Source organism: Erpetoichthys calabaricus, chromosome 10 (assembly GCF_900747795.2).
Source record: "Erpetoichthys calabaricus chromosome 10, fErpCal1.3, whole genome shotgun sequence".
Classification (NCBI taxonomy): domain Eukaryota; kingdom Metazoa; phylum Chordata; class Cladistia; order Polypteriformes; family Polypteridae; genus Erpetoichthys; species Erpetoichthys calabaricus.
Window position 1 is genome coordinate 137330220 of NC_041403.2, and position 20815 is coordinate 137351034.

At 41.5% G+C, this 20815-nt stretch overlaps 1 protein-coding gene across 1 annotated transcript in view; it reads left to right on the forward strand.

Annotated features, from left to right (window-relative positions):
• The window catches only part of LOC114659437 (uncharacterized), a 43638-nt gene extending 27132 nt beyond the window's left edge, over positions 1–16506 (forward strand). The window contains exons 6-7 of the mRNA XM_028811928.2: positions 2294–2602; positions 15031–16506. Coding sequence (XP_028667761.2) covers positions 2294–2602; positions 15031–15356 — 635 coding nt within the window. The 3' untranslated portion in view covers positions 15357–16506. The remainder of the gene's footprint in view (positions 1–2293; positions 2603–15030) is intronic.
• Positions 16507–20815: the final 4309 nt, after the last annotated feature.

The window sequence follows — 20815 nt, forward strand, 5'->3', positions numbered from 1 at the left end:
CTTATGTGCACCGCCACACACAAACCCCAACAGTCTCCCAAAAGTCCAGGCTTCACTTAGCCACCTCTCTTTCTCTTTCTCTTCACTCTTTGTCTCTCCAGGCCTCTCCTTGCCACCTCCTCTCCAACCTCGTCAACCTCCTCACCCGACTCCAGCCTTGATTGAAGGGAGGCGGCTCCTTAAATCGGCAGGTGGCTGATGACCACACCCGGCCACCTGCCACAATACTCCCCCGCAAGCTGAGACCCCTAGGGGCCAGCAGCCCATTCCGCGAGGACAGGCATTCCTCGGCAGCAAGCCAACATGTTCCAGCCTAGGGCCCGGTCCTATAGAATAAACAGAAAAACAGGAGGTGGAGACGTTGCCCTGATGCGGCCTCTCGGCACGCTTCCTCCGAATTTGGGCCAATGCTCTCCGCTCCGACCGGCACCCCAATACTCTCTTTCTCCGCCTCCCCAACCAAGTCCTCCGTGATCCCCGCCACGGGACCACCAACGGGAGCACACTCGCTCTTCTCCTCTCATGCTGCGGGTTTTCCCTCTGCCTCGGCAGAGGGCGGCCTCTCTTGGGACGTGTGCACCCAGCAACACGTCCTCCCATATCGGAGGAGTCGGCTTTCTTCCTCCAATTCCTCCTCTTTCTTTGGGATGCCGCGGCGGTTCGGGTCTGCCTACTGTAGAAGGACAGACCCTGTCCTGCCGGCGTCCGTAGATTTACGGGGCCCGGTCCTACTCACCGTCCCTGCTGCACCTCTCCGGTCAGAAGATCCAGCGCCACACCATTCCCTTTTCGCCAGCAGTGCTTGCTCTGACGCGACTGCCGTCCCCTCTGACTTCCGCGTCTCCGCCTGGAGGGCACATAGCTCAGGTGGCGGCGATCCGGCGAGCAGGAGGCATCTCTGCAACCGCTGCAGAACCACTGCCAGGGAGAGAAAGTCAGTTAACGGTGAGCTTACCTTACAAGCAGCGTCACTCGCCGACTGCTTTCTATGGGCCCTTTCCTCCGGCCCATTCGGGTTTCTCGCTGGCAATCATCCAATCATTGGCGGGCACACGGGACATACTATCCAACCCCGTGCCAGTTACAAGGAGGGATTTCCGGTCGGCGGCCATCTCATCCTCCTTCCACATACGGAGACGAGACTCCGGGCAGCTCCACGGCTGCTGCGGCTGTTGTAGTTGCAGCTTCTCCTTCCCGGCAGCTCCCCTTGCTGCCGCCACGTCGTTGAGCTGCCCCTGAAATACATAGTCCAATGACGGACCGCTAACGGTCCGGGTTACTACATTTCCCTGCGGGGTTGGGTGCATGCCACCCCTGCAGCACGTGGGTGAGCTCCCCTGTTGTGCCGGGCTATCCACAGACTTATTTTTCAATGCAGGTCCCCACCTTGTCTCAGGTGGAGCATCCTGCCAACTACACCACTGTGGAATAGGGCGGCCCGGACACAGACAGGCAGACACATTTACCGCCATCACCACATGTTTATTTACACTATATTATATACAAAGTCTTAAGTGCACTGCCACACACAAACCCCAACAGTCTCACAAAAGTCCAGGCTTCACTTAGCCACCTCTCTTTCTCTTCACTCTTTGTCTCTCCAGGCCTCTCCTTGCCGCCTCCTCTCCGACCTCGTCAACCTCCTCACCTGACTCCAGCCTTGATTGAAGGGAGGCGGCTCATGAAATCGGCAGGCGGCTGATGACCACACCCGTCCACCTGCCACAATATATATATATATATATATATATATATATATATATATATATATATATATATATATATATATATATATGGTATTGTATCAGTTGAAGTGGCTATAGCAATGAAGGACAAAAAATTGTGGGAAATAAAGGTGCAACGCCCATCCCATTGACCCGAACTATTTTTATGTTGAGAAAGTTCAAAATGGAAAATAAAAATTCAATGAGCAGCAGGAGGCATCAGTGTTTATTTACATTTTATTCTTCATTTTTGTAGCTTCATTGCTGTTCAGGCTGAAAATGAAATTTCAAAGGGTGGTGTTTAATTTTATTTTAATTTTTTACAGCATTCTTGTGTGTAGAGATGAAAATGAAATTGAAAAAGAGAGATTGCATTTTCATGTTATAATTTTAATTTTTATTTCCTTTTTTGCAGAGAATACCTCCCATAGGAAACCAACAAACTGATCTGTCTGACAGATATTTGGATCTCCAAATAACAAAAAAATATATAATTGTAAGTAAAAATTGTAAGTAAGTCTTTTAAAATCTAAATTGTGTTAAATCATTTGTTTTCTGTTTTCACTTAGTGCGACCATCTCATTTTCAAATCGAATGTTTGCCTAGGATCCCAATGCCAGAACAGACCTTAGTCCTTAGCTTTAGGGTTGAGAGGTTCTACCCTAAGGTCATTTCTCTCAGATGGTTTAAAGATGAACTTCCAGTGAAGGTGGCCACTCAGTTTGGTCCTTTTCTTGACGGTGGAAAGCTTTACAGTGTTTGGAGTCAGACAGAGTTCCTGGTTTCAAGCAATGACCATGGAGCTATATACACTTGCCGTGTACACCATGAGAGCTTAACTGGTTTCAGAGAAATTGCCTACAAGATTAATTTGCAGGGTAAGTTCCAGGTCTTTTTGCTTACTGCTAATATACGAGGGGTGTTCAATTATAAGCAGGAATTTTCCTGCTCTGTTCTTATAAATAGTGCAAGGTAGACCTGACTCATTGGATAAATACACACATATATGAAGTTGTCGTTAGTAGTGCTAGCTTCTCTTTCCCCCCTTCCTGTCAGTTGTAATCAACATGTCGGAGCAGGAGGTAAACAGTAGTGTTGCACAGCGCATTATTATTAATTTTTTGACAAATGAAGGAGTCATTAAATCTCAGATTTATTCGAGACTTAAAAAACAGTTTGTGGATGAGTGTCTCTCAGTCAAGAGTGTATGATTGGTGCAAGTCATTCAGAGAGGGACTGTCATCTCTTTAGTCCGCTTAAGGAATTTTTAGGAGGGAAGAACTTCAAGTCGAATGAGGAGGTTATTGACTCTGTGCAACCAAGGGTCAACATGCAGTCAAAAGACTTCTTCTCTTGTGGGATTATGAAGCTTCCTGATTATTGGAACAAGTGGATTGCAGTGGCAGGAGACTACATAGAAAAACAGTGTGTAAGTTGTTTCATTGTATTCAATAAATAAAGCATAGCGCATAAAATCCTGCTAATATTTGAACGCCCCTCGTATATTTCAGTATGTGCTTATGTAATCAGTATGTGGTTGTGGTTGCAACAGCTCATGCTACATTTTACTTTATAAGTCCAGATTTACAGAATTCATGAAAGAAATGTTTTTTTGTATTTTCTTACTTATGGTATATTCAAACTGAAGCAGATCAGGATTGCTTTTGGCTTCAATTAAGGGCCAAGGTAGTCAGTAATGCCCTCTTTCCTGACAATTGCCCATATTTTTAGAATAATTTGATGAGCAGCCTCTACTACATCCTGCTTATTTCCTACCTTCTTCAGAAGTGTCTCATATTGAATGATTGCCAGGTTTTAGAAGGTTTTTCAGGAATCAATGTACAAGTAAGAGAATGATCGGTCCCTTAAAAACTGAAAAGTCACAATGGCAGTATTTTTTCTGGTATATGGCACAATGCATATTCCCTTTGATACCACAAGCTAAGTCCAAAAATGAAATAATGAAAAGCAATTTGCTGTAAGCAAAAAGCAGGCATTTCTTTGCAGTTTAGATTCTGAATGCATGAACTTGAAATCTCAAGTGGCTGCAGTTCTTAAAAATCACAGCTTGTTCTCTTTAATCTGATGCTTCACTGTCAGACTGAATAATGATATTTTTTATCGATTTGTGCCTAACTCTGTCATTACATTAATAAAAGTAAAACTTTATGGAACAAATATTAGCTGTGAACTTAACTGTGCATATTATGTTATAAATGTTATCATCTAGACTATTAAATGACTCTTTAGTACTAGGGTGTTGTACCGTGTTAGCCATTATGAATGTAGAGAAAAGCCAAGCAAAATGACACCTTTTATTGGCTATCTAAAAAGATTACAATATGCAAGCTTTCGAGGCAACTCAGGCCCCTTCTTCAGGCAAGATGTAATGACTCTTTAAAACTCAAAGTAAAGAGATTGAAATACTGGTATCTTTTTATTGCTCCATGCTTTATGGTCTTTTGCATACTGATGTTTTTCCTTCTATTGTGTTTATATTAGAAAGAACAGAGTGGTTCAAATTGATTGATTAGTCAGTCTAATATCTTTCTTTATGAAATAAGACAAATAAATAGCCAAGAAACTAACAAGGGTCAATTACATGTGAGAGTGTCAAAGCAAAAATAGTGAGCCGAATTCGTTGTCAAAAAATGCAACTAAGCTATAAAAACCCAGACATGGACACAAATAGATGAACACACACAGGCTTGGTTCACAATAGAAATAAAATCCTTCAGTGCTTCTTTATATTCCTTGCTTTGTACCCCAATAAGTTCAAGTCATCGCCGATATACTAACACCCCAATTGTGCTTCACTCTCTCAGAATATGGAACCAATGCAGGAAGTATTTTAAGATGCACAATCTTTTATCTGTGGCACCTCTGCATGAGAACCATCTAACCCCCCAAATGTATGCAGTTTTTAATGTCTGGAAAACATTCAGGATTAAATCACTTAGAGATCTGTACATAGACAACGTCTTTGCATCCTACGAACAATTACACTCCAAATTTAACTTTCCAGCAACACATTTCTGCTGATCTCTTTTTCATGGCTGGGGGTTGATTTGTTTCAAACCTAGTTTTGTTAAACTTTTCTTGCTTGTATGGAATGTTATTTGATTTTAATAAAATCAATAACATGTTAAAAAAATGAAACTAAATTCTTTATCAGAAGTATGCCTTAAAATAGTTCTTTTTGTTTTAAAGAACAGATGCTTTGCTTTTTATGCCACCTTGTTTTGAAGTGCAGTTAGGTTCAATTCACATGCTGCACAGTACTGCCTGGCAGCATGTCATGTCTACAGCCACCAAATGGTAACACCCATTGAAAAACATGGAGAATGATACATTAAAAAAAAAAAAAGAAGATAAACATTAATGTGTTTGGATACAATACAGAAGAGGTTGTCAGCCTTATGTACCCAACACTTCCCTAACATCTGCTTGTTGCCTTTTTATAAGAGTGTTTTTTTAGATACCACATCTCATATGAGACAATTTATTTTAAGGCTTCTTCACACTGTTAAAGCATATATTTTGGTTCCAGATGACTCTTCCATATGCTGAGAAAGCACTTCCCTACATTTCCATCATACCCTTAAGAAATCATTTTCAACTACTGTGCATTAGTTTCGCATAGCTTTTTGGATCTTCTGCATTTTCAAGTGTTTACCAATTATAGGTTGGGCATAAAATCTTGAGAATCTGCTTTGTTGTGCTATTCTTCACTGTCTGATTTATGTGTATGATTTTATGTCTGCACAAGTGTTTTAGCTAAGCCATTTCCAAATCTCTCCTCGAGGCACCGGAGTATTTATGGTTATTATCCAGTATTTCTATTATTTTAAATTTCTTCACTAGCAGACTTGGTTATTATATTTTTCAGATAATTTGGAAGATGCCTTTTCACACACTACCTTCACTAAGGTTCAAAGGAAATTGTGGCATTAGCAAAACACACTCAGTGCATTGACATTTTGTGACACTGCATTGTTAACTGGACATGTCAAAAGAGAATGGTCTGAGTCATTCATGGTAACAAAGGACACAAACACTTAAATGACAGCTCTTTACTACAGTCAAGTGTAGAAGGACGTCTCGAAATGCACAGTGCACCTGACCTTACCAAGGATGTGCTGCAGTAGCAGAAGACAATGGTGGATTGAACTCCTGCTAGCTAAGAATATGAAGGTGAGGATGCAGTGGGCATTTAATCACCAAGGCTTAATGACTAAACAATAGAATCAGGCGCATGGTCTGACAATTCTCACTCTCTGACTGTGACATGCAGCTGGTAAGTTCTATATATGACACAAACAATAATCCATGGATCCAGCCTGACTTGTCAGTAGTAGGCCTGTGGTTGGTTGTGTCATGCTGTAAGGATTGTTTTTAATGGGAAACACATTAGACCACTGAATGCCAACAGAGTTTCATTTGAATGTCATAATGTATCTAAGCATTGTTTCTGACTTGTGCTTCCCTTTATGACCACAGTGTACTCTTTTTCAAATGAACACGTCCAGCAGGGTAATATTCCAGATTACAAAGCACATTATCACCTCAAGCTGATTCCACAAACACAGAATGAATGTATGGGAAAAAATGTACAGAAACTACATGATGCTACTGAGTTAGCTTGGAGCAAAATTTCAAAAGAATGTCTCCAGTTCCTTGCTGATACACTACCTGAAAGAATTCAGGCTGTTCTTCAGGCAAAAATTATTCTATAAACAGACTTAATAAAGTAGCCACTGAGTATGGCATATATGGAACCTGTTATAAGCTGTTGCCCTGTCCATGGCTGTTTCCTGTCTTGTGCCTAGGGCTGTTGGGAAGGCTGTAGCACCTGTGACCCTGAATTAGATTAAGCAAGCTTGAGATTGAATTCATAAAAATATACAGCATATATGTGTGTACTTTTTATAAACTGCAAATATGCACATATTGTACTGTAAGGGTGGGCAAACTCATTCAGTGGTTATCTTGATCAGTAGTGCTTTTTGATAAGCAGCTCCAATATTTCAGTCCTCCAAAATATCAGCCCTGACTAGCTTTACTTTTGAGGTCACGGGGCTGTATTTATTCTTTTCAGTTATGATTAGATCATTTACTTTCTGAAATTCAGGTAGTTGATGATGAGCAGAGGCCAGTATGAATGATAAGTTTTGAAAAGTTCTGAAAGCTGGCATATTGTAATCTTTTTAGTTAGCCAATGAAAGGTGTCATTTTGCTTGACTTCTCACTACATTCATAATGGCTAACACAGTACAACACCCTAGTACTAAGAACTTTATACAAACAAAAGCGATCAGATTCAAACTAACCACAACATTCCATTCTCAAACACACTTAATATGGTTCAGGGCTATAAGGAGTCAGAGCCGTTTCTGGCAGAACATGACAGAAAAACAGGAAATAATAATAATAATAATAATAATAATAATAATAATAATAATACATTTTATTTATATAGCGCCTTTCCCATGCTCAAGGCACTTAAAGAATATAATAAAGAACGGCAGAATATACAGTATATAGCATTGTACAAACCAGATAAATAAACAAAGAAGATTAAGACAGTAAATTCTGAAAAAAAAACAGACAACATAATTGATGGTCTCGCACACACACACAGGTTACATTAGCATCTTGACAGAGAAGTAAACTGAGAGAAAGGTAATAAAGTCAAGTAGAGCTAAAAGCCTTCCTGAACAGATGAGTTTTGAGTTGTTTTTTAAAAGAATTCATGGAGTCAGCTGACCTGATTAATTTTGGTAGGTCATTCCAGAGTCTGGGCGCTATACAGCTGAAGGCCCTGCTGTCACCCATGGAGTGTAGATTAGTGAGGGGTACAACAAGATTACCAGAATCAGAGGACCTTAGTGGGCGGGCAGGCACATAGTGATGGAGAAGGTCACTGATGTAGTTTGGCGCAAGGTTATTTAAAGCTTTGTAGGTTATTAGTAGGATTTTATATTCGATTCTGTAAGACACAAGGAGCCAGTGAAGACGGAGCAGGATGGGTGTGATGTGCTCGCTGCTGCTGGTTCGAGTAAGGACTCTTGCAGCTGAGTTTTGAATAAGCTGGAGCTGTGATATAAGATTAGAAGGGGCACCTGCCAGTAGGAAATTACAATAATCGATGCGGGATGTGATAAAAGCATGGACAAGTTTCTCAGCATTAGAGAAGGAGAGGAAGGAGCGAACACGGGATATGTTACGGAGGTGAAAGTAAGAAAGTTTCTTAATGTGATTTATGTGGGCGGAATAAGTGAGGGAGGAATCAAAAATGACACCAAGATTTTTTACAGTAGAGGCAGGTCTGATGAGATCACTGCCAAGATGGACTGGGAAGGAGCTCATTTTATTAAGTTGCATTTTAGTCCCAATTTGCAGGAGTTCAGTTTTATTGCAATTTAATTTTAAAGAGTTCTGCTCCATCCAGGTTTTAATTTCAATAGGGCTTGAGACAGGGTGCCACCCCATCACTGTGTCATTTCATGAACTTACACACCTGGGGTCAATTTAGAATCTCCAGTTAACCAAAATTGCATGTTTCAGAAGATCTGAGGTCCTAAAGGAAAACCCATGCACACACACAGGGAGAACATGTAAACTCTTTATGGATAACAGACAGGTGTAGGATTTAAAACCCAGCATACTAGATCTGTGAGGTAGCAGCATTAATCAATGTGCCACCATGCTACACCTGTTTTAAACATGTATAGCACATGTTATAGCACGTCTTTATTTGAAAACAGCAGTGTCAGATGGGGGTGGGGGGGGGGTGGGGGGTGAACATGGCTGGGAGAATTAAACTGAATTAAGAAAAAAATGCTAACCTTTACAAGTACCATACATTTACACTGGCTGTTACAGACTCAAATCAAATGTATGTTTTTATTGTATAATAGTAACAATAAGAGCAGCTCACTACTCAAAGTGTTTGTTTTGTGACACGGCAAGGCTCAAACCCGCAACCTGTTGATTATGAATTAGCAGCTCTTAGCACTATACAGTGGACCCTTGACTTACGAACTCAATTCGTTCGCGAGGGCTGGTTGTAACTCAAGTTGGTTGTAAGTCAAGACTATTTTTCCCATAAGAAATAATGGAAATACCCATAATGCGTTCCGAACCTCCCACTGCAACACTTACTTAACCTTTTCATAATAAAAAAAGGGTTGTATAATGTGCATACTTTACCAAAACACCAATAATGTTTCTAATGTACTAACCAAAAAGTAATAAAAAGTGCCTAGCCTACCAGAAACAACAATTTCATACTGTACTCACCATTTAATTTGACATCTTTGGGCTGCAGGAAGGGAGGAGGATGATAATGAAACTGAAGGCTTTTTAAAGGCTTTCTTTAACTTGCACTCAGGCATTTGCAATCATTTCAATAGCTTCTTTTGCGTTAATTTTAATCTCCTCCTGCCTACAAGTTATTCTGACGAGAATTTTTCTCAGCATTTCCTTGCGATGATACAAGGAACTGTTTCTGAACTCTTCTGAGACCACACACCCAACCCCCCACTCAATGGGAACGACATGCTGAAGTGCGTCCTGAAGCGCGATTGCTGCGACTGTGGAAGCTTGCTTGTCCATTGCCGGGCAGGGATATCACATGCATATCACCCATCGATATCTTTTCTGTTTGCTTTGGCTGAGAGACTCAGCACAGCTTTAAGCCGGCTGTTGCCCCAGCAACAGATAAACAGTCTTCCATACGGAGTTTGGACTTTGGCATGTCTTCTAGTTGGGGGAGGTCCCAAGAGAGTTTACAAACCTGACATTTTATTGAATGTTTGCCGCATTAATAGGAATGTTTCTGTTTGTTTACAATCGCGCAAGCGGCTACACGTGACCGCATTCAGGTCGTAACGCAAGATGTTGGTCGTAAATCAAAATAAAAATTTTGGTCGTAAATCAAGTTGTTCGCATGTCAAGTCAGTCGTATATCAAGGGTCGACTGTACTACCAAAGCAGTAGTGTCACTGAACTACACTAACCCAATTTCTTTTTCTTCAGTTATAGTCTTGAATAAAAGTGCACTTGTGTTATACTTGTACCTTTTGTGAAAGTGCTTATTTGATATTTGGACTTCACACATTATACACTTCATTACAAAATTTTGTTGTTATTACTAAAACATGAAAAAAGTTTGTCTTTTAGATATGTGTTCAACATTTCTGTCATGCTACACTTACATAGATCTTTGTAGACACGGAACACACATGAAATGCATGTGTTCCAAATAACAATATATTATTAACACTGCACAGCTCCCAGTACCTCACTCCCACATAAACAAAGCTTGAGCTGGGAGAGCGATTTTTGCTGTTTCTGTGGCAGTGGGAGGATGGGATAGCAGACTGCTTGCTGCTTGCGCTTATCAACACATTTACAAAACAAAAGATGCTGAATAGAGAGGTGCGAACAGATTTAAGGTGGACCAGGTTTAAAGTTTTTTTAGTAGGCTTTGATAATTTTATTGTTAAATCTTTTGTCAGATGATTATATGATATAGTGAAGTATAATTACAAGCATTTCATAAGTTTCAAAGGCTTTTATTGACTTACATTAAGTTTATGCAAACAGTCAATATTTTCAGTGTTGGCCCTTCTTTTTCAAGACCTCTGCAATTCGCCCTGCCATGCTGTCAATCAACTTCTGGGCCAAAACCTGACTGATGGCAGCCCATTCCTGCATAATCAATGCTTGGAGTTTGTCAGCATTTGTAGGTTTTTGTTTGTTCACACGTCTCTTGAGGATTGACCACAAGTTCTCAATGGGATTAAGGTCTGGGGAGTTTCCTGGCCATGGATCCAAACTTTTTGATGTTTTGTTCCCCGAGCCACTTAGTTATCACTTTTTACTTATGGCCCGGTGTTCCATCATGCTGGTAAAGGCATTGTTCATCACCAAACTGTTCTTGGATGGTTAGGAGACGTTAATCTCAGAGGATGTTTTAGTGCCATTCTTTATTCATGGCTGTGTTCTTAGGCAAAATTATAAGTGAGCCCACTCCCCTGGCCGTGAAGTAACTCCAAACATGAATGGTCTCGGGATGCTTTACTATTGGCATGACACAAGACTCACCTTTTCTTTTCCAGACAATCTTTCTTCCGGATGCCCCAAACAATCAGAAAGGGGATTCATCAGAGAAAATGACATTACCCCAGTCCTCAGCAGTCCAATCCCTGTACCATTTGCAGAATATCAGTCTGTCTCTGATGTTTTTCTTGACTTCTTTGCTGCCCTTCTTGACACCATGCCATCCTCCAAAAGTCTTCACCTCACTGTGCGAGCAGATGCACTCACACCTGCCTGCTGCCATTTCTGAACAAGATCTGCACTGGTGGTGCCTGCTGCTGAATGAACTTTAAGAGATAGTCCTGGCGCTTTATGGACTATCTTGGGCACCCTGAAGGCTTCTTCACAACAATTGAATCTCTCTATTCTAAATCAGTCAGCATTACAGAGTGATCTCCAGCCTTATCCTCATCAACACTCTCCCCTGTGTTAACGAGAGGATCACTGAAAAGATGTCAGCAGGTCCTTTGGTGGCAGGGCTGAAATGCAATAGAAATGGGTTTTTTGGGATTATGTTCATTTTCATGGCAAAGAGGGACTTTGCAATTAATTGCAATTCATCTGATCACTCTTCATAACACTCTGGAGTAGATGCAAATTGCCATCCTAAAAACTGAGGCAGCAAACTTTGTGAAAATTGATATTTCTGTCATTCAAAACTTTTGGCCATGAGTGTAGCTAACCACTTGACCCAGGCTTGGTTCCCAGCCAAAGTAATTTAAAATAAACTAATGACCTCCAAAAAACAAATAAACCTGTGTTTGAAAAGCAAAAAAAAACAAAAAAAAACACAGTAAACAGCAAAGTCAGTTAGGCAATGGCTTAATTCTCAGTTTCTTATCAGCTGATTAGCTGTAAACATTGCATACAGCTTCTGGAGTCTTTCTAGGCTGTTTATTTATTATGCCTATGTCACATTAGATGACCTTTCCAGCGATTTTTAGTCATAGCTTTCATTTATATAATCTTAGGTACTCTGCGGCATGCTCCCTTGAAGCTAATCAACTAATGTGACATACTGTACCTAACGATTGAGCCAAACCAGTCTGTGAGTGGCTAGGATAGAATTAAACGGGTTTGATTTCTTCTTTGGTCATAAGGTGGGCTGTTTGTGTGCAAGGGTTGGAAGCCACTGAGTATTCAGACGGCACTACAGTAGAATGCAGCAATGAGGAGGATGAATGCACCACATCTATTAACCCTTCATGCTGGTACAGCACTGGCTCCATCAGGCACGGGGGCTGTGGACCTGACAAACAGAAGAGTAGCTCGTCTGTCTGATGTCTCATATTTTACATACCATAACAGAATGGAAAAAAGTAATAAAGGGCAGAGATTGCATCTGAACCCGCTGCAGCTGTTAACATTTTGTAAAGCGGCAGCTATATCAGGCAGCGCACTATTGGCTGCCAGAAAAAAAAATGGTGCTGGAATGTCAGAACATCAAGCTGTAATTTTCAGTCATGTAATCTGACATGGTGCAGCGACAAAATTGGTGACTGTGATCAACAAATCTGACGTGGTTCACGGCATAAAGCCTTGTAATATGTCATTGGCATTACAGTTTTGGACTGTGACTTTCAGGAGAATTGTGATGTCAGAGGCCAAGTTTTTAATCTTTGTCTGCTTTCTTGTTCTAAAAAAGTACACAATCAAACAAAAACTGGCATTTTTTGTCTTTTGAATGGTTACTTATCATCTATCTGTTTTTTAATTAACCTTTTCCAGTTTATGGATGCAGAAGCAGGCAGCAATCAAACAAAATGCAAGAACCATCTCTAGACAGAGCACCAGTCCATCACAGGACACATTCATGCAGATACCCACACTGAACCAGTTTAGAGTTCCAGTTAACTTAATATGTATGTGGATAGAAACTGGACTACCTGGAGGAAAACCCACAGAAACAACATACAAACTGAGTGACTAGGTCAAGATTCCACCATCGAGAATGGCTTCTAGCAGTATGTAAATGCTCAGTCCTCACAATTAAACAAATTTCTACCTATACAGCTCAGTCAGCCAAGGCTGAAACAGATTGGAGTGGACAGAGACAACATTAAAATGAACAAAGTGGTCTGAAGGGTGAGAACACCATTGGCAGATCATGTTCTGTACCCTATGAAACATGGATATAGTTGTGTTTGCACTAAGAGTACACATAGGTAAGGGCCCGGAAATGGACACATGTTGTTGACCTTGTGTTCCTTCTGAGTGATTAATCACAAGCTGGCCTGCTGTCTGTAATAGAGAGAGGCAGTGCGGAGGAGAGGATAGCATGAATGTGTTTAGTGAGATGAAAATTACTGAGCACAAGATCTGAGAATAGCTTTTGGCTCATATGTAAAGGAAATGTACAGAAAACAAAATGTAAAGATACAGGTATTACAACTCCCATGTACCTGAGGAAATTTTCAAAACTGGTAATCGATAAATGGCAAACCAATCCTATAAACTGAAAGAAATGTCTGCTTTGCCCGAAGACTGCAAATCTTCACACTCCTCCGCTCCTCCTCCTTCATTTACCCTAAGTTCTTGTCTATAAGCCGGACTCATGTATTAGCCGGAGACCAAAAATCATACGAATTTTTAAAATAAAATCGTATCATAGATAAGCCGGACTCATGGATAAGCCGAACATACTATAACCTATAACTAATAGAAGGGAGGGAGGTCAGTGGTCTCACTCGCGCCCATTTAATTTCTTTAAGGGGGGAGAGAGTGTGAGATATTGCCGTCTCTCTCACTCCCCGCATGGCGCGATTGGAGCGGCCGGAGCGCGTTCTTTCTGCTCTGGGCGTCGCCGAGTCAACACGAGCGCATAGCGGTCATTTAAATTGTGATTTTATATGTAAGCATATTTAAATATATATCGCGGATTTCTGCGGACAATGGGTCTTTTAATTTCTGGTACATGCTTCCTCAGTTGGTTTGCCCAGTTGATTTCATACAAGGGACACTATTGGCAGATGGCTGAGAAGCTAGATTGCTTACTTTTCTGTCAATCTTGCGCTGACTATCTGTGATCCTGACGTATGGGGATTGAGCAGGGGGGCTGTTTGCACACCTAGACGATACAGACGCTCGTCTAAAAATGCTGAAAGATTATCTTCACGTTGCTATCTTTTGTAAAGCTGATTCCTGAAAAGACATGCTGCACAGTGCTTCGCATACTTAAAAGCTCGAAGGGCACGTATTGATTTTTGACTGAAAAACAAACTCTCCCTCTCCCTCTCTTTGTCTGCTCCTGACTGAGGGGGTGTGAGCTGCCGCCTTCAACAGCTTTGTGCCGCGGTGCTTCGCATACTTAAAAGCCAAACAGACATATTGATTTGTTTCTTCCTTTGAAGAGGAAGATATGTTTGCATTCTTTTAATTGTGAGACTGAACTGTCATCTGTCTTGTCATGGAGCACAGTTTAAACTTTTGAAAGAGACAAATGTTTGTTTGCAGTGTTTGAATAACGTTCCTGTCTCTCTACAACCTCCTGTGTTTCTGCGCAAATCTGTGACCCAAGCATGACAATATAAAAATAACCATATAAACATATGGTTTCTACTTCGCGGATATTCTTATTTCGCGGGTGGCTCTGGAACGCAACCCCCGCGATGGATGTATAAGCCGGACTTATGTATAAGCCGATATTCTATTTTTTCATTTTCACAACTTTTTTCCTTAGATAAGCCGCGGCTTATTGACAAGAACTTAGGGTACTTTATTTTTCTTGTTTTTTGAACTTTACTGAGAAGTCAGTGGAAAACTTGCTGACTATTCTTATACCTCTGCAGCTCAACATGGCATGAGAGTAGATAAAGCCTGGAGTGAGCATTACTGGTTTTTTTTTTTTTGGTTTTTTTTTTTTTTTTGTTCTTTATTTCGTCTTATACGATTTCTCGTATTAGAAATTTGTTAGTTTTCGCATACCCCTTGGGGTCAGAGCGCAGGGTCAGCCATTGTACAGCGCCCCTGGAGCAATTAGAGGTTAAGGATCTTGCTCAAGGGCCCAGCAGAGTAGGATCTCTTTTGGCAGTGACGGGGATTCGAACCGGCAACCTTCTGGATACTAGCACAGATCCTTAGCCTCAGAGCCACCACTCCACCCCTGAAGGGTTTCCTTCAGTACTTACTGCTTTTCTTGCACCATCACCTTGCCATTATCCCTTTTAATGTATATATTTTTTTCCTCTTTTCCTTCTTACAGGAACTGCACCTGAGGTGTCATGGATCACATCGGATCCTTCCCCACCCAAGCTCGGCCAAGAGTGCACATTAAACTGTCGGGTGACTGACTTTCTGCCTGAAACTATAACTGTCACATGGTTTATGAATGGCCAGCCAGCACTCAGTGGGGTTTATAGCTCCCTGCCTATTCTTAGCATCGATGGGCATTATTCACTCTGGACTTTCTACAAATTCACACCTACAGTCAAAGACTCGGGCAGCATTTTTAAATGTGTAGTAGAGCACTGTGCTTTAAAGGGAGTTGAGGAAAGATCATTTAAACTGGAAATGAACGACACAGTATAAATGTTTGCATTAGACGCATTTACTCTTAAATGCGTTTACATTTGGTTAATCGTTTTATCCAAAGCAAGTTGCTTATTTTATGGGAAGAGTACCGTTTTTTTTCTGTACTGCTACATTTGAGGCACAATAGACTTTTGAAGACTCTTAGAGTGAATCACCTTATGAAGTGGAGAAAAAACAGTCAGATATCTGGAGTCTTTAAAGCCAGAAGATGGCTTGGTTTAGTGTCTGATCAGTAATGATGGTTCCAAGTGTGGCAGATCTGAAGTTCTGCCCTCTAAATTGGAATTGTAAGCTCGGGAGGATAGATGAAGAATAACAGAATTGTCTGTGAGAATTATAAAGTATAAAGGTTCTGGAGCAATTCTTATGTTTTTGTCTGTAATATGCTGCCTGTTCAACTCTATAACCAAAGAGTCTGTATTTAAAGGATAAATTTGGTATTTTTCATATCAAAATATTTTCTTCACAGTCATAGTATATATTGAAATAATAAGTGAATAAGTGAAGCACATTTTATAAATAATAAAAAAAATAATAACTAGCTTGTTCTTACACTTTATTAAGTAGCTATAGAGTACCAGAGCCCCAATGTGATAAAATGCTTTAAAACTTACTAAATATATCCATTTGTTTTTCAAGTCAAAAATATTATCAAGTATTGATCAGTGCCTTGAGATTACACACTGTGGCGGACGGCCGGGACACTTGTACTTTATATGGTCCGGGGGAACAAGCAGGGACTGAACAGTACCTCCCTCGGGGCGCTAGATGGCAGCCCCCCTGAATGGCAGTGGTGCCTCTGATTCCCACAGGGCTGCATGGGAGATGGAGTTCTCTACAACGCTGTTGGGATCCAGTTTGTGCCACCAGGGGGTGCTGCAGTGGTACCTAAGCCTGTGTGGACGATTCTTCCGCGACACCCAGAAGTGCAACTGGAAATAAGTCATCAAACACCTGGAGCACTGGTGGGCTATAAAAGGAGCCAGCAGACCCCAATCTGGGAGCCAGAGTTGAGAGGAGGGAGACGAAGCTTGCCGGAGAGGAGTGGTGGAGAAAAGAGAAAGAGAAGTATTGTGAGTGTGCTTGTGCTTATTGGGACTGTGTTGTGCCTTTGGGGACATAAATAAAACATTTATTTGTTTTATCAGTGTGCCTCCTGCATCTGTCTGTGTCGGGTTGAGCGCTGGTATAGTGGCTTTTGTCACAACATATATTGCAAAACAGTGCATCAAAGCCTGTTGTGGTGTGAAAGTTCGCATACAAGTTGATAAATGTTTTGCATGTCTTTATTTGTAACTTAGGCAAAGCAATGTAATATTAGTGTTACATCAGTGAGAAGCATTCATGTTTACCCCCCACCTCTCTAGACTAAGTCAGGATAGTGAATTTTACGACAGATTTTGGGGAAGTGCCTCAAACAAGTCTGGCAAATATTTCTCTGCTGGACTCCCTCAGTCAACCCCCACAGGAAAGCCAGACTGCCTAGCTGGCAAACTTCACCTTAACACATGGTTTGGAGGGCAGGTGTGTGAAGGTATTCCGTTCCCCCATTGGTCTGAAGTATGGCTGTTTGGAATTGGCTTGTATCAGAAACCTTTAAGTACCATGATGCCCTATTGGCTGTAGGGGTTGGACAGAAAATCTATAATTTTGCTTGCTTTAGCCCTTTCTCTCTCTCTCTTACCAAACTGATGAAAGACCATCTCACACCATGAACTGAAAAGGACAACACAATGAAGAGCACAGCTCGGCAGACATATTGAGACACGCATGTGGCCTGTTCTGAAGAGAGTTGACCACAAATGATGCCTTAACTTGAGACATTTTAAGTAACTAACAAGTCTGTGTGCTGCCTGAAACTACACATCAACATTTATCAGGTTGTATGGTTGCCAATATTCAAATGTACTTTGCTTATTGTTATTATTTATGAATATTATCAATAATACGGTGGCGCAGTGGTAGCGCTGCTGCCTCGCAGTTGGGGGATCTGGGGACCTGGGTTCGCTTCCCGGGCCCTCCCTGCGTGGAGTTTGCATGTTCTCTCCGTGTCTGCGTGGGTTTCCTCCGGGCGCTCTGGTTTCCTCCCACAGTCCAAAGACATGCAGGTTAGGTGGATTGGCAATTCTAAATTGGCCTTAGTGTGTGCTTGGTGTGTGGGTGAGTTTGTGTGTGTCTTGCGGTGGGTTGGCACCCTGCCCAGAATTGGTTCCTGCCTTGTGCCCTGTGTTGGCTGGGATTGGCTCCAGCAGACCCCCGTGACCCTGTGTTCGGATTCAGCGGGTTGGAAAATGGATGGATTATCAATAATACATTATTTAAATTGTAACTTAACTCCTGCTTGTCTTTTACTACACCTAATTGCCTGAGGTTATAAATGTAGAAGGGAAAGTGGGGAGAAGTTATATGGTACAATACCTTATAAACAGTGGTAAGTCTGGGAGATTTGAGACATTCTGACAAAGGCTACATATTAATAATACAAAAGGGGAAAGTAAATAATATATCACTCTACCAAGACAAAAGCCATTTTCAGAAATGAAAAGAGGCACAAAGCAAAATGCTGTTGTGCCCAGATGTCAATTGCCTATGTCCAGTAGACAACTAAACAAAAATAACTGAAACTTACATTCTTCTAGACTTTCACTCCACGGAAGCTTTTTTCTTTACTTTGTCAAGATATTGCCTGCTGCCACTGGATTGTTAAAGCGCACGTGTGCTTCAGTGAGAGAAGATATTGAGCAAGCATGTAGCCAGGGCTTGAAATGGGGCATCTTGTGCTCGAACTCCCAAGTGGGATCCCAAACCCACTCTTCTAACATCAAAAAGCACAGCTCAAAGCTCCGAGGGGGGGCACCTCCACCTTCTCGGTCAGGAAATTGGTTAAAATTTGAAACACATTATGAGGAACACCAAGCATCCTGTAGAAAACAGCAATTATTTGCTTCCACTTTAAGGACTGCACGTAGTATGCAGTCAAGTAACAAGAAAGCCAACAGATGTTATAGCCATCCATCCCACTTATAAAGGACAGGGGCACAGTGCAGCTGGAGCCAATCCCAACAATCATCTGATGGGCGCACACAATCCCCAGTCTGGGAACACATACGGACACACACTTCGACACTACAGGGCTAATTGACTTACGCAAGTTTAATGAGGCTGAAGTTCAGTGAGTTTAGCACAGATTAACATTAGAGCACAGATAAAGTGCCCTGTCATTCCAGCCTCACCGTGCCAGGTTCTGTATGGAAGCTGCATGCCCTCTCCATGAATTTACCGACTGTTTGGTGTCAGTGTCAGTGAATTTACTCACTCATGTTTTACTACCATATCATTAGCACAAATAATCTGCTCTATTGCAGACTCTGCCGTATTCTTTTTGTTTTTTTCTCAATCATCCATGTGCAAGACATGCCAGGAAAATGTGACTTTACTCTTTTAGAATCTAGAATTTTTATTAAAATGTAATGCAGTTTACAGTAATCCCTCCTCGATCGCGGGGGTTGCGTTCCAGAACCCCCCGCGAAAGGTGAAAATCCGCGAAGTAAAAACTATAGTTCTTATGGTTATTTTTATATATTTTAAGCCCTTATAAACTCTCCCACACTATTATAAACATTTCCCACACAATTATACAGCATAAACTCTTTGTATTCTCTTAGATATTAGGTAAGATTCATTGAAATTATGTATGTAAACACACTGTTTATATACAGTAAAACCTAAATATTATTTTAAAGATATCAAGCTTTAAAATAATATTTACATGTACTATGTACATGTAATAAGTACTGTACGTAGAAAATTAATTATGTTACTCACCAACAATGACACGGCGACTTGTCCGATAACGATGAGTTTAATTTTACTGCACAACAAAGGAGAGCGTTACAGCTCTTTTAAAGGAGCCTCTTCAGGCGATTGTGTAGCACCGCAGATGTCCTTCTTCCGGCAGTCTTCAATCCAAATCCCTAAAGCAGATTTCATCAGGACTACCACCTTATTACATCCACTTACAACTCTTTTTGCGCCCTGGTTAAAGGACACTGCAGCCATAGATCTTATATTCTTTTCCTCCTTTGTAAATAAAAAAGAATCATGGACTCATTGATGCCGTAATGGCGTCCTGCAGCAGTGTAGCTGTTCCCTTCCTTCAACATATTCAAAACTTTTATCTTTTCGGAAATCGTTAGCATCTTCCGTTGGCGCTTGGGCACGGCCCCTGAAGCAATAGCAGAAGCACGTTGATGCTAAATGAGCGAGACGAGACTTCCTAGTTAATGCAGCAGAATCGAATTCTGTGGTCCGTCGCTGAGCCAATCAGCACACAGGAACTTAACCGCGTGCTCTGATTGGGTAGCTTCTCAGCCATCCTCCAATAGCATCCCTTGTATGAAATCAACTGGGCAAACCAACTGAGGAAGCATGTATCAGAAGTAAGAAGACCCATTGTCCGCAGAATCCCGCGAAGCAGCGAAAAATCTGCGTTATATATTTAGATATGCTTACATATAAAATCCGCGATAGAGTGAAGCCGCGAAAGTCGAAGCGCGATATAGCGAGGGATTACTGTAATCAGTTCAGTTCTGATCTATTATTCTGTGTGCAAAATACAAGGAAACTCATAAGTGTGTTCCTCACTCTGCTGCTACTCAGCCTGAATCTAATAGAATAACACAGGCAGTAAGCAGTTTGGGTGAGGGGAATGGGCTTTGGGTTGGCATAACTCCACTCACATTGGGCCCTACAAACAGACAAGCGAGCAAGAAATGTATCCTGACTTTGAGCAAATAGTACCAAGAACCTGTAATAAAATAATTATTCCTAGTTTCCATTTGTTACAAGGCTCTCTCAGAAACGTGGAAGGACTTTTGTTAAAACAAAACTGGTATCGCTTTGGATTCAGTGTTCCTAATACACTGTATGTACCATGAAATTACCTGTATAGTTACAGAGTGTTACTACTGTAGCAGATAAGCCCCTCGTCCACCTCTCGGACTCTCAGGTACCACTCCAAACACCGGGTAAAAGTGTAATTATTATTTATTAAATAATAATACTGTGCACCAAGCACTCTACACACCACACTATTCATAAACAATAAACTCTCTCAACAATACTCTTTCCTCCTCACCCAGACACTTTGCCACCCTACCTCCCAGCTCAGCTCACTGTACTGGGCTTCCCAGAGTCCTTTTATACACCCTGACCCGGAGGTGTTCCTGCCCAATCAGTCCACAGTTCCTTATTCCTTCCGGGTCAGGGACACAGTCCTTTTCTTCAACCCGGGAGCACATCGTTTCTTCCTGTCACGTGACCATGACGTACTCCCGGGTTATAGGGCACATAAGAGCCTCCGAGTCCTCCTACAGCGACTCCTGGTGGCCCCCAAGGTATCCAGCAGGGCTGCGTATAAAAACTACATAGTCCATGAGGCCCTGCTGGAACTCGAG